Consider the following 15,000-nt stretch of genomic DNA (forward strand, 5'->3'; position numbering starts at 1 on the left):
CATCTGGCTGGGTTTCCACTCAGGACAGTGGAAGACTCTGGTAAAGAGTTTACAGCTGCATAAGGGGTTGGGAATCTTGAATCTCAATATATTATTAGACTTCAGTTCTTACAATACAGTGGTGCCTCGCAAGACGAAAGGAATCCGTTCCGCGATTCTCTTCGTCTAGCGGTTTTTCCGTCTTGCGAAGCAAGCCCATTGACGGCTTAGCGGATTAGCGCTATTAGCGGCTTTTAGCGGCTTATCGGCTTGGCGGCTTAGAAAAAGGGGGGGGGGAGGAAAAAAACCCCGCAGGAACTCGCAAGACATTTTCGTCTTGCAAAGCAAGCCCATAGGAAATTTGTTTTGCGAAGCACCTCCAAAACGGAAAACCCTTTCGTCTAGCGAGTTTTCCGTCTTGCGAGGCATTCGTCTTGCGGGGCACCACTGTATATGTGTTTTTTTGTAAACCGCTTTGAAGGTTTGTTTGGTTCGTTTTGTTTTTTTTAACAGACTAGTAAAGGTAAAGGGACCCCTGATCATTAGGTCCGGTCATGACTGACCATTGGGTTGCGGTGCTCATCTCGCTTTAGTGGCCAAGGTAGCCGGCGTACAGCTTCGGGTCATGTGGCCAGCAGGACAAAGCTGCATCTGGCGAACCAGAGCAGCGCATGGAAACGCCGTTCACCTTCCTGCTGGTGTGGTGCCTATTTATCTACTTGCACTTTGACACGCTTTTGAACTGCTAGGTTGGGAGGAGCAGGGACTGAGCAACGGGAGCTCACCCCATCGCGGGGATTCAAACCGCCGACCTTCTGATTGGCAAGTCCTAGGCTCTGTGGTTTAACCCACAGCGCCACTCGCGTCCCTTTTAACAGACTAGTGGTGTATAAATCTTATGAAATAAATAAATTACCGCACACATAAACACACATATGTAAACGGTCATCCTCATCCCTTGCAAAACATGGCCCATTGTCATGGACTCAATTCACAAACCTCACCTTCTGTCTATCATTTGGTAGCATTTTTTCAACCAGCCGATCCCTGGCATTCTCCTGCGTGGCGTAGCACCGTTCATGTACACAATCATATAATCCTCTGCCACTAGCAACTCCAAGCTGCTTATCACATACCTGTTAGAAAACCAGAAGCAGATAACTAAGAAGAAGAAGAAGAAGAAGAAGAAGAAGAAGAAGAAGAAGAAGAAGAATTTATACCCCGCCCATCTGGCTGGGCTTCCCCAGCCACTATGGGCAGCTTCCAGCAAAATATTAAAATACAATGATTCATCAAATATTAAAAGCTTCCCTAAACAGGGCTGCCTTCTGATGTCTTCTAAAAGTCAGGTAGTTGTTTATTTCTTTGACATCTGATGGGAGGGCGTTCCACAGGGTGGGTGCCACTACCGAGAAGGCCCTTTGCCTGGTTCCCTGTAACTTTGCTTCTCGCAGGGAGGGACTGGCAGAAGGCCCTCGGAGGTGGACCTCAGTGTCCGGGCTGGATGATGGGGTTGGAGACACTCCTTCAGGTATACTGGACCAAGGCCGTTTAGCACCATCACTTTGAATTGTGCTTGATGTTAAAAGCACAGGAGCAGGCCAGGTCAGTTATCTTCCAGGTTATGTGTTTTATTCTGCAATATTACTGGTTTTAGGTTGTCTTTTTGTTTTAATGGCAGGCTGTACACCACTTACAGATTTTTGAAATATTAAGTGGTTTGTAAATGCTTTTGATATATAAATGCTCTGTGTGTGTGTGTGTGTGCGCACGCGCGCTTTCAAGGTCAGCACCAACACTTTGAATTGTGCTCGGAAACGTCCTGGGAGCCAATGTAGGTCTTTCAGAACCGGTGTTATATGGTCTCGGCAGCCGCTCCCAGTCACCAGTCTAGCTGCCGCATTCTGGATTAGTTGCAGTTTCTGAGTCACCTTCAAAGTTAGCCCCACGGAGAGCGCATGGCAGTAGTCCAAGCGGGACATAACCAGAGCATGCACCACTCTGGCGAGACAGTCCGCAGGCAGGTAGGGTCTCAGCCTGCATGCCAGATGGAGCTGGTAGACAGCCGCTCTGGGCATGGAACTGACCTGTGCCTCCATGGATATCTGTGAGTCCAAAATGACCCCCAGGCTGCACACCTGGTCCTTCAGAGGCACAGTTACCCCATTCAGGACCAGAGCGTCCTCCATTTCTGTGTGTACATACACGAAGACACAGATAATGCATTTGGTAAGGGCTACATAGGCTGATCCATGGACCACGATGCTCAGCACAAAGGATGAAAACACAGTTGCTCTAAATGGACTTCTTGTTTCTCTCTGAGTGGCTGGGGGCAACCCAGTCAGATGGCCAGCATATAATTAATAAAATTATGAATATTGTTATCATTGTCTAACTTAGTGGTTAGTTGAGAGGGGACAGCAGAGACAGAAAAATAAATAAAGGATGTTGAAAAGGTTGTTTAAAATAACATTTGTAAAAACAAACAAAACCCAGAAGCTTTCCTTTCCTTTCCAGAGCTACCGAAACTGCATAGAAACCTATCTATGTATGCCACTACAGCGGCAAGAATGTTACGGTAAAGGTAAAGGTACTCCTGCCCGTACGGGCCAGTCTTGGCAGACTCTGGGGTTGTGCGCCCATCTCACTTAAGAGGCCAGGGGCCAGCGCTGTCCGGAGACACTTCCGGGTCACGTGGCCAGCGTGACATCGCTGCTCTGGCGAGCCAGAGCCGCACACGGAAACGCCGTTTACCTTCCCGCTGGTAAGCGGTCCCTATTTAACTACTTGCACCCGGAGGTGCTTTCGAACTGCTAGGTTGGCAGGCGCTGGGACCGAGCAGCGGGAGCGCACCCCGCCGCAGGGATTCGAACCGCCGACCTTTCGATCGGCAAGCCCTAGGCGCTGAGGCTTGCCCCAAAACGGAAAGAAGCAGAAGTCCCAGCAAAGGAGGAATGGATACAAAAACTTACGGAATAAGCAGAAATGGCAAAACTTACCGGGAAAAATAAGACACCGAGATAGAAAACTTTTTATAAAAGAATGGGAATGGCTTACTGAATATTTGCAGATAAGTTGTAAACAGATGAAAACATTCCAGTAGCACCTTAAAGACCAACTAAGTTAGTTCTTGGTATGAGCTTTCGTGTGTATGCACACTTCTTCAGATACACTGAAACAGAAGTCACCAGACCCTTCTATATAGTGAGAAGGTGGGGAGGGGTATTACTCAGAAGGGTGGTGGGATTGGGTGATTGGCAGATAGCTGTGATGAGCCTGTTGACGACTCTTAACGACTGCAATAGGTCTTACAGGAAAAAGCAAGGGGTGAGAAGGTGAAAAATGGCTTTGTCATGTCTAATAAGGGTCTGGTGACTTCTGTTTCAGTGTATCTGAAGAAGTGTGCATGCACACGAAAGCTCATACCAAAAACTAACTTAGTTGGTCTTTAAGGTGCTACTGGAAGGAGTTTTTTTATTTTGTTTTGACTATGGCAGACCAACACGGCTACCTATCTGTAGATGAACACATTGGCAGGGTTATTGTAAAAATAACCTGCAGTTTTATAAGAGTGTATATTTAAAGTAGATGCATAAATGAGTAAATTGAGTTAATTTGGAGATGCAGAAGATATTAAAAATTGATTTAAGGAACCGCAGAAAGAGGAGGAAGGAAGCCCTTGTTTCGAAATGTTAAATGATTTTAAAACTAGTGAAATGTATAAATTTGAAAAGGATAAATAATTTTTAATAAAAATAAAAATAATAATGTTGGGATGAGGATTGGTGAAATCGCCGGCTATAGCCAGGTGATGACTTTTGCAGAGTTTGGCCTTGTGGGGGCAAAAGTGTTTCGAAGGAAATGGGGGCAGTTTCCAAAATGCCCCCGAGCACTGCCACCCTTCCCAGTTTTAACAAATCCATCACCACCCTGATGTGGCCAATCAAAGGAGGTGCGAGGGAAATTAATCCAAACGGAGCTAAAAGCAAGTTTTCCCTCCTCCGTTCCAAGCAGAAGGCAAGAAAAAGTCACTCACAGGAAAAGGTTCTCCATGATATAATGATAATCTGGCAGGCTGCTGTCTGGCAGGTAGCAGGCAGCAAAGACGATGATGGCGTTCAGTCCTTCTCCGTAATAACCTGAGAGAGAAACAGACAGGAAACAAATAATAATACAGTGGTAAAGGTAAAGGGACCCATGACCATTAGGTCCAGTCGTGGCCGACTCTGGGGTTGCAGCGCTCATCTCGCTTTATTGGCCGAGGGAGCTGGCGTACAGCTTCCGGGTCATGTGGCCAGCAGGACTAAGCTGCTTCTGGCCAACAAGAGCAGCGAACGGAAACGCCGTTTATCTTCCCGCCGGAGCGGTACCTATTCATCTACTTGCACTTTGACGTGCTTTCGAACTGCTAGGTGGGCAGGAGCAGGGACTGAGGAACGGGAGCTCACCCCGTCATTGCGGGGATTTGAACCGCCAACCTTCTGATCAGCAAGCCCTAGGCTCTGTGGTTTAACCCACAGCACCACCCGCATCCCTAATAATAATAATAATAATAATAATAATAATAATAATAATTTATTTCTATCCCACCCTCCCTGGCCGAGGCTGGGCTGAGAGTGGCTAACATTATATAAACAACACAATATGCATAAAAACAGACATCAATTAATTAAAGTGGGTTGGGGAGCTGAGCTGGACATGGAATGGCCGGGCAAAAGGAGTTTGTTTTGTTTTTATTTGCCCTGAGCATTAATATACTGCTTTGGGGGTATACCCTTGACCGAAGATTCCTCAAGCTCAATATCATATGAGGTGGCCAAATTTTGCACTTTAGCAATCAGGAAGCGTAAATCTCTTTTGTTGAATGGCACACTGCGAAGTTCCCTTGTGTAATTTTTTCTTCTTCTTGATGCTGTTGTTGATTTCCTTTTGTTTGATGTTGTGGTGTTCTGTGTCGCTGGCTTTTGCCGCAATAAAACTTGACTTGGCTTGGCTTGGCTTTGGGGGTATGCAAAACATGTGTTACAAAACACAGTAACAGTCTGCGGGCAGGGAGGGTCTCAGCCCGCGTACCAGATGGAGCTGGTAGACAGCTGCCCTGGACACAGAATTGACCTGCGCCTCCATGGACAGTTGTGAGTCCAAAATGACTCCCAGGCTGCGCACCTGGTCCTTCAGGGGCACAGTTACCCCATTCAGGACCAGGGAGTCCTCCACACCTGCTCACCCCTTGTTCTCTGAAAACAGTACAGTGGTACCTTGAGTTACAGACACTTCAGGCTAAAGACGCTTCAGGTTACAGACTCCACTAACCCAGAATTAGGTTAAGAACTTTGCTTCAGGATGAGAACAGAAATCGCGCGACGGCAGCGGGAGGCCCCATTAGCTAAAGTGGTACCTCAGGTTAAGAACAGTTTCAGGTTAAGAACACACAAATTAAGTTCTTAACCTGAGGTACCACTGTACTTCTGTCTTGTTAGGGATCAACCTCAATCTGTTAACCGCCATCCATCCATCAAATCAATATCTAGGCTGAGTTAGCTGCTGATGCTGTTTGCTTGGATACAGTGGTACCTCGGGTTACATCTGCTTCAGGTTACATACGTTTCAGCTTACAGACTCCCCTACCCCAGAAACAGTGCTTCAGGTTAAGAACTTTGCTTCAGGATGAGAACAGAAATTGTGCTCCGGCGAAGCGGCAGCAGCAAGAGGCCCCATTAGCTAAAGTGGTGCTTCAGGTTAAGAACCGTTTCAGGTTAAGTATGGACCTCTGGAACGGATTAAGTACTTAACCTGAGGTATCACTGTATTGCCAAATGCGCATCTTAACTGACCCATCTGCACACCCAGCGACACAAATCCTCCCCCCGAATGCAATAATAATAATAATAATAATAATAATAATAATAATAATAATAAATGCAAGCCCCCCTTAGGCTCCTCACCTCCGTGCGTCACCACTTTCATGTACGGCTTGATCATCTGCAGGTCAATTCGGTGTTCTTGCTCCCCAATGATGACCGTTCTCCACAGGCGGCCGTTTGTGGCGCTGCCCCCTTCCACGGCTCCATCTCCAAATAAATCCGCGCTGTCTCCCGGCATGTTTTTGGCTGTGGCCACAGGAGTGTCGTCTGAGGGGGGAATTCACAAAGACCATCACTAGCAAGGCTCGATTGTACAGAAAGTGTTTGGGAGACGAGTATTAAGGGACATATAAATATATATATATAAATATTGTCCACTAGCACCTTAAAGTTAAAGGGACCCCTGACCATTAGGTCCAGTCATGGCGGACTCTGGGGTTGCGGCACTCATTTCGCTTTATTGGCTGAGGGAGCCGGCGTACAGCTTCCGGGTCATGTGGCCAGCAGGACTAAGCCGCTTCTGGCGAACCAGAGCAGCGCACGGAAACGCCGTTTACCTTCCCACTGGAGTGGTACCTTTTTATCTACTTGTACTTTGACATGCTTTTGAACTGCTAGGTTGGCAGGAGCAGGGACCGAGCAACGGGAGCTCACCCCGTTGTGGGGATTCGAACCGCCGACCTTCTGATCGGCAAGTCCTAGGTTCTGTGGTTTAACCCACAACGCTACCCATGTCCCTCTATTTTAGGACTATAGGGGGTACTAATAGGGTGGGTGATATCCGTAGGTGATATTCCACCTATTTGCATGGGGGGGGGCAACTTTTTCAGCTCCTTCTTGCCCTCAGCTATCATCTCGAAGCCGTATGAAAATGCATAAAATATTGTGGAGGGTTTTTTAAATTCCCCTTTACTTACCCTCCCATTCCAGTTCGTTTCCATTCCCCAGGAACTCAAGAGAATCGGTCTCATCGGGGGTTTCGATGTCATCAACATTAATGTCCAGGTCGTCCGGCGTGTCCAGGAAATCATCTGACAGGAGAGAGCCTTCGCTCTGGTCCAGGGAAATGTTGATTTCTGGGGCAACGAGCGTCTTCCGCTTGTGATGAGCCCCGTTACTAAAATTTAACGTGTTCGGAGGAGCTGTGGATTTACATTTGGAAAGAGGGGGGAAAGAGCCAGTTGAGAAGCAACTTGTACAGCTAATTAACGTCTTAACTGAGCTATCTATTACAACCCCAAGGTCTCGTTCTTGGTCCACCACCTCCAATGCAGACCCCGGGAGCATGAAATTCATATTTCTTGCCCCAAAACTGCAATCAAAAATATAAAACATTATATTCTCCTTAAAAAAGGAAAAAGAAGACGGAAAAATAATACTGAAAAAAGAAGAAAAAGGAATAAAGTGACTTCTAACTAACTAGGTTATTGTGTTTATATCCTTGTAATTTTGCTTTCGTATTTTTTTCTGTTTTTGTATTATTTGTTCGTTTTATTCAGTCCTTCTTTGCATGATGTTTAAGTATAAATAACAAGAAAGAAAGAAAAGAAATTCATATTTCTTGCCCCAATATGCATCAGTTGACGGGAGGCCCCATTAGCTAAACAGGTACCTCAGGTTAACAACGGTTTCAGGTTAAGAACGGACCTCTGGAGTGAATTAAGTTTGTAACCAGAGGTACCACTGTAATAATAATAATAATTTATTATTTATACCCCGCCCATCTGGTCGGGTTTCCCCAGACACTCTGGGCAGTTCCCAACGGAATATTAAAAACATAATACAGCATTAAACATTAAAAACTTCCCTAAACAGGGCTGCCTTTAGATGTCTTCTAAAAGTTAGATATTTGTTTATTCCCTTGACATCTGGATGGGAGGGCGGGCGCCACTACCGAGAAGGCCCTCTGCCTTGTTCCCTGTAGCCTCACTTCGCATAGGGAGGGAACCACCAGAAGGCCCTCGGCGCTGGACCTCAGTGTCAGGGCTGGACGATGGGGGGTGGAGACGCTCCTTCAGGTCTACTGGGCCGAGGCCGTTTAGGGCTTTAAAGGTCAACACCAACACTTGGAATTGTGCTTGGAAACATCCTGGGAGCCAATGTAGGTCTTTCAAGACCGGTGTTATGTCTTCAAAGGTGTGTGTGTGTGTCACCAGTCTAGCTGCCACATTCTGGATTAGTTGTAGTTTCCGGGTCACCTTCAATGGTAGCCCCACGTAGAGCGCATGGCAGTAGTCCAAGCGGGAGATAACCAGAGCATGCACCACTCTAGCGAGACAGTCTGCGGGCAGGTAGGGTCTCAGCCTGCGTTCCAGATGGAGCTGGTAGACAGCTGCCCTGGACACAGAATTGACCTGTGCCTCCATGGACAGTTGTGAGTCCAAAATGACCCCCAGGCTGCGCACCTGGTCCTTCAGGGGCACAGTTGCCCCATTCAGGACCAGGGCGTCCCCCACACCTGCCTGCCTCCTGTCCCCCAAAACAGTACTTGTCAGGATTCAACCTCAATCTGTTAGCCACCATCCATCCTCCAACCACCTCCAGACACAATCTAGCACACCATCTGTCTCTCCAAGAGCCTTTGGCGTTTGTGTGTTGACTTGTGGGTCCTCCGGCCTCGCTGAATCTCTATCCCGTGCTCTTGCGGTTCAAAATTCCAGCACTGCACGGGGTTGGGCTGGATGACCTTGGGGGTCCCTTCAACCAGTGGCGTAGTGTGGGGGGTGCAGGGGGGCCCGGCCGCACCGGGCGCAACATCTGGGGGTTAGGGTTAGGAGTAGGGTTAGGGAGCGCAAATCCACGGGTTAGGGGGCGCAAATTACTTGCCTTGCCCCGGGTGCTGACAACCCACGCTACGCCACTGCCTTCAACTCTGCAGTTTTAAGTTTCCATCCATTTTATCATCTATATCTCATTTGTTCCAACGTGTTGTGTTGGGAGAGAGAGCAGTAGGGCCCCACCTGAACCCGTACTTACAGAGGGCATCTTCAGCTGGGCTTCCCAGTGACTCCATCCCTGCCTCTTCTGGGAGAGGGCTATAGGTTGGAAGATGGTGGAAGAAGAGAGAGAGAGAGAGAGAGAGAGAGAGAGAGAGAAGTTTAAAAAGTATTTCCAGCTCAGTCTTATGCTTTCTTTTCTTTTTCAATTAACAAATGGTTGTGAACACCAGATAACACACAGATATTTCCTTTCAGGTCGTGTCCAACGCCCTTTTCTGAAATTATTATTTTTATCTGCAAATTTTACAAAGAAAAAGAAGGGGGGTGGAGAGAATCAAAGACAATAAACAGTATATAATTATTAAGAGTAACAACCCTCCCCGCCCCCATCATCGGTGCACCTTACAGCCATATTTCAAAAAGTAAAAATCTGGACACAAAGTTGTTGAACTTTTTTTTTGCAAAATCTTAAAATAAAGGAAGAAGTTTGTGAGCTATTTATAATGAATTTTGCCAAAACTGACACTTCTGACATGGGCTGCCGTACGTCCAGATTTTCCCAGACATTTCAGCGATTTTCACCCAGACACCGTTTACAACAAAGAATGTTGGCTATGTATCGGAAATCCCATACGTATCTTACAGATACAGTAAACACAAAACTGATGAGCTCCTATCATTCCTAACCATTCGTCATGCTGGCTTCAGGGGCTGAAGAGAGTTGAGAATTCAACAACATTTGGAGCCTAAAGGGTTAAAAAAAACCCATATACAGACATGGAAGGAAATGAACACAAACTCGAAATTGTTCAAGGTTTTATGCCCAAAGCAAACTTAATTCACATTTTTGGGCAATTCTGGGGGAAAAACTAATTCAGCGAACTTTGTTAACCAAACTAGTTCTGAGCACTGGAGATATTTAAAAGATGAAGCCCAAACGATTCCAAATCTCTACCGGTCAGGAGAGTGGAGAAATCACACCCCCCCCCCACCAGCCCTCATAAAGTTAAAGCCACAAAGGGCAGCACCTATCCTGCCCTTCTTTCACCGGGCCTCAGCATAAGGCTGGCAGAAGCAAAATAAATGATGCAATTACGTGGATTACTGCATAATCCCACCCTCCCCTTTCTAAACCAGTGACTGTGTGTTACGAAATATGCTTGTTTCAAAGGTACATTTCATTTTAAAACAAAACAGCAATTTTCCTTTTACCCCCATCTCTGCAATAACGTAGAAGGGCAAGCACAAGATGAGAAATTGCAAGCACACAGGCAGGTTATTTAGAGGGGCAAATTTGACCTCTACGCTTTTAGCATCCAAGCAGCAGCGGCGTCAATAAACACATCTGTCTTGGCTCTGCACAGTATATGAAAGGGGGAGATTAAGGCTATAAATGGATGCAGAGGATGAAAAGAGAGGCTTCTTCGTTTACCTTACCTCCTAGACAAGTGCAGCTCTTGACTGAAATAACTCCCAATTTCCAGTCTCAAAAGCTTTGCCGCTCCTTTCGGCCTGGGTTTATACCTATTCTCCCTCTCCTCCCCTCTCTTCTCCTCTGGACTTTCTTGAATCGAACCAGCTGATCATATGTCACCATTTCGGGCTGCGCCGATCATATGATGCTTCCCTCTCGGCTGCTGTTATGGTTCCTGCCTCCTCTAATCTTGCCGGCATAGCAGCCTACTGAGCATGCTCCCTGCATCCCAGCATCCGTGAGCATCGCTCAGGCTTGGTAATAGAGCCGGCATCTCTCAGGCAGCCAAGACAGACACTTAACCTGCTTTTGGGGTGGGATCTTTCCACATCTGTATGCCTCTGCACATCTCCTTTGCATCTGGTGGGGGCCAGGGGCCAGAAACGTCCCCTCTCTCTCTCTCTTTTTTTAATAAGATATTTATTAAAGTTTTCGAAAATAATACAATGTAGAAGAAAAAGAAGAAAAAAGAAAAAATAATAACAAAAATGCAAAAATAAAAACAATTAAAAACACATAGAATTTCCATTACATATTTTCTTTTGATTTATTTTCCAGACCTCCTCATACCTCCCTTTTTTTGTATTCCAGTTCAAATTGTTAGTTCAGCAAATCCTCACCATTAATTTTTACTTATTTCTAAACCTTTTTTTCATATTCTCTTAAGCATTACAGCTGGAAACCACTTAATTTCTGTCCAACATCATTCTAACATTCATTAATTTTACAATATTTCTGTAAATAGTCTTTATATTTCTTCCAGTCTTCTTCCGCCGACTCTTTTCCCTGGTCTCGGAAACGTCCTCTCTCCCAACACACCCGGTTTGTTAGAAGACGTATTAATTTAGCCCAGCTTTTAACAGATGGCTCGGTTTTCTTCGCCCGGATTCCCTCTCGCCGTACGGGCCACTCGGGACCTGCGCGGCCAGATGGATTAATATCTGCTAAGCGCATGAGCGCATACGTTCAGGAGGTGCTGACGTAATTACACAAGCTCCATTCCGCTTTGCTTTATTTTGGTTTTTGAAAAAGGGAAAGCTTCCCTTTCCCAGGCTTCATTTTCCCATCTCAAAGGCATCCTGCCGATCCGGCCGTTAAAAATGTCTGACCACATGGCTTATAAATTATTTTATATATATATATATATACAGTGGTATCTCAGGTTAAGTACTTAATTCGTTCCGGAAGTCTGTTCTTAACCTGAAACTGATCTTAACCTGAAGCACCACTTTAGCTAATGGGGCCTCCTGCTGCCGCCATGCAGCCAGAGCCCGATTTCTGTTCTCATCCTGAAGCAAAGTTCTTAACCTGAAGCACTATTTCTGGGTTAGCGGAGTCTATAATCTGAAGCGTATGTAACCTGAGGTACCACTATATATATATATATATATATATATATATATATATATATATATGGGACGCAGGTGGCGCTGTGAGTTAAAGCCTCAGCGCCTAGGACTTGCCGATCGAAAGGTCGGCGGTTCGAATCCCTGCGGCGGGGTGCGCTCCCGCTGCTCGGTCCCAGCGCCTGCCAACCTAGCAGTTCGAAAGCACCTCCGGGTGCAAGTAGATAAATAGGGACCGCTTACCAGCGGGAAGGTAAACGGCGTTTCCGTGTGCGGCTCTGGCTCGCCAGAGCAGCGATGTCACGCTGGCCACGTGACCCGGAAGTGTCTCCGGACAGCGCTGGCCCCTGGCCTCTTAAGTGAGATGGGCGCACAACCCCAGAGTCTGTCAAGACTGGCCCGTACGGGCAGGGGTACCTTTACCTTTACCTATATATATATATATATATATATATATATGTATGTATACAGTATATATATATATATATACTGTATATATATACAGTGGTACCTCTGGTTGCGAAGGGGATTTGTTCCGGAGGCCCATTCACAACATAAAAAGCCCGCAACCTGAAGTGCCGTATCTGCGCAGGTGCGCAGCGCAATTTAGCACTTCTTCACATGAGCGAGCAGCGAAACCCGGAAGTAACCCTTTCTAGTACTTCCGGGTTGATGCGGGACACAACCTGAAAAAATATATCATGAAGCAAACGTAAAATGAGGTATGACTGTATATAATATATATAATATATAATAAATTATAAATTATTATATTTATTATTATTAACATCATTACAGTGGTACCTTGGGTTATGTACTTAATTTGTTCCGGAGGTCCGTTCTTAACCTGAAACTGTTCTTAACCTGAAGCACCACTTTAGCTAATGGGGCCTCCTGCTGCTGCCACACCGCCGGAGCACAATTTCTGTTCTCATCCTGAAGCAAAGTTCTTAACCCGAGGTACTATTTCTGGGTTAGCGGAGTCTGTAACCTGAAGCGTAAGCAACCTGAAGCGGATGTAACCTGAGGTACCTCTGTACTTTCATTTTCCTACTCACATTGAAATACTGCCCCTCAATGAGGTCTAACTTAGATTCACAAAATGTGAAAAATGTACCCCCAGAAAAAAAGCACGGGCCACACGACCGGGAAAGCTGTCTGTGGACAAAGGCCGGCTCCCTCAACCCCATAGTCGCCTTTGACTGGACATAACTGTCCAGTGGTCCTTTACCTTTATTTTCTTTTTAACCTTTGCTCAGTCACGGGCATGTTTTGCCCCTAGGGGAAGAAAGGCAGGATATGAATTTGATAAGTTAATAAATAGGTGGAGATGCCCAAGATTGAACCCGAGATATTCTGCATTGCAAAGCCCATGCCTTCCTACTGAATAACAGGTAAAGGGTAAAGGGACCCCTGACCGTTAGGTCCAGTCGTGGCTGACTCTGGGGTTGCGGCGCTCATCTCACTTTATTGGCCGATGGAGCTGGTGTTTGTCCGCAGACAGCTTCCGGGTCATGTGGCCAGCATGACTAAGCTGCTTCTGGCGAACCAGAGCAGTGCACGGAAACTGCTATGTTGGCAGGAGCTGGGACCGAGCAACGGGAGCTCACCCCATCGCGGGGATTTGAACCGCCGACCTTCTGATTTGCAAGCCCTAGGCTCTGTGGTTTAACCCACAGCGCCACCTGCGTCCCTCTTCCCTGCATTGTTGTTGTTTAGTCGTTTAGTCGTGTCCGCCTCTTTGTGACCCCCTGGACCAGAGCACGCCAGGCACTCCTGTCTTCCACTGCCTCCCGCAGTTTGGTCAAACTCATGCTGGTAGCTTCGAGAACACTGTCCCACCATCTCGTCCTCTGATGTCCCCTTCTCCTTGTGTCCTCCATCTTTCCCAGCATCAGGGTCTTTTGCAGGGAGTCTCTTCGCATGAAGTGGCCAAAGTCTTGGAGCCTCAGCTTCAGGATCTGTCCTTCCAGTGAGCACTCAGGGCTGATTTCCTTCAGAATGGAGAGGTTGGATCTTCTTGCAGTCCATGGGACTCTCAAGAGTCTCCTCCAGCACCAGAATTCAAAAGCATCCATTCTTCGGCGACCAGCCTTCTTGATGGTCCAGCTCTCACTTCCCTGCCTCATCAGTGACTAAAAAAGGCATTTCTTAGTCCCTTCTGCAGCTGTGCCTTTCATAGACAGAGCACTCAGCTAATGATGCAGTAGAAAGGAAGACAGGAGATGGCATGACTTGTTGGTTCCATCTGCTCCAGTGAATTTTGCCGTGGCAGCTGGCACTATACAGGGAGACTACTGTCTTAGAAAGACAGAATCACTGCGGCCATCAATAGCATCTCAGTGAGAAGCGTTCTCCATGTAGAAGTGATGTCTTTACTCCCCTGGGCCACATTAGATTACAGCTGTCGATGCCCATGCGCCCTCGTCGAACCCATTTCATTTTAATAATAATAATAATAATTTTTTATTTATTTATAACTCGCCCTTCCCGGTTCAGAAAACCAGGCTCAGGGCAGCTAACAACAAATTGAAAACACTTAATTGATGCAACAAAAAATAGAGTATAAAACGTGAATAACAATAAATTCAGAATTCAAAAATCAATTTAGGGGGGAAATCCATCCAATAAACATTAGATGATCACCAGGGCTAGCTGGCTAAATTAGTCCTATTTGGGCCAGCGAGGAGACAAGGGGAGAATTACTGTATTTTTTGCTCTATAAGACTCACTTTTTCCCTCCTAAAAAGTAAGTGTGTGCGTCTTATGGAGCGAATGCAGGCTGCGCAGCTATCCCAGAAGCCAGAACAGCAAGAGGGATCGCTGCTTTCGCTGCGCAGCGATCCCTCTTGTTGTTCTGGCTTCTGAGATTCAGAATATTTTTTTTCTTGTTTTCATCCTCCAAAAACTAGGTGCGTCTTGTGGTCTGGTGCATCTTATAGAGCGAAATATATGGTAGCTGTGGGATCCCAGAGCGGGTAATCTTCATAAAAAGGGGAGAGGGAGGGAAGGAAGAGGAACAAAAGATCAGGCTAAGTTCAAATTGGAAGTTCAAATTTTAGGACATTTCATGACCTTTCTGTATCTTCCCTGCATATGAGTTGTGTTCACTGTGTGTGCATGCGTGCTTTGGTGAGGAACATTGGAAAATCCCTAAGGAAATGGGGCAGGAAAATCCCATGATTTCCATGTCCGCCTGAGATCAGGAATGGAAATCGCGCTAAACATCGTCCAACGAGGCTACATAAACAATGGCGCTATTTTCTGTGTCATTTTCGACATACGTAATAATATAATTTCCGTTCAACAGTGGACAGTGAGGTGAATAGCATAATGCAGTGGTACCTCGGTTCTCAATTGCCTTGGTTCCCAAACACTGAAAACCCGGAAGTAAGTGT

At 46.3% G+C, this 15,000-nt stretch overlaps 1 protein-coding gene across 1 annotated transcript in view; it reads right to left on the reverse strand.

Moving 5' to 3' along the window:
• Nucleotides 1-15,000, reverse strand: part of ATCAY (ATCAY kinesin light chain interacting caytaxin) — a 31,056-nt gene that overhangs the window by 10,214 nt on the left and 5,842 nt on the right. The window contains exons 3-7 of the mRNA XM_079960849.1: nt 8,820-8,878; nt 6,761-6,985; nt 5,925-6,110; nt 4,016-4,118; nt 984-1,115 (exon numbers count right to left, since the gene is read on the reverse strand). Coding sequence (XP_079816975.1) covers nt 984-1,115; nt 4,016-4,118; nt 5,925-6,110; nt 6,761-6,985; nt 8,820-8,878 — 705 coding nt within the window. The remainder of the gene's footprint in view (nt 1-983; nt 1,116-4,015; nt 4,119-5,924; nt 6,111-6,760; nt 6,986-8,819; nt 8,879-15,000) is intronic.

The sequence above is a fragment of the Podarcis cretensis genome, assembly GCF_951804945.1.
Source record: "Podarcis cretensis genome assembly, chromosome: 18".
Lineage (NCBI taxonomy): Eukaryota > Metazoa > Chordata > Lepidosauria > Squamata > Lacertidae > Podarcis > Podarcis cretensis.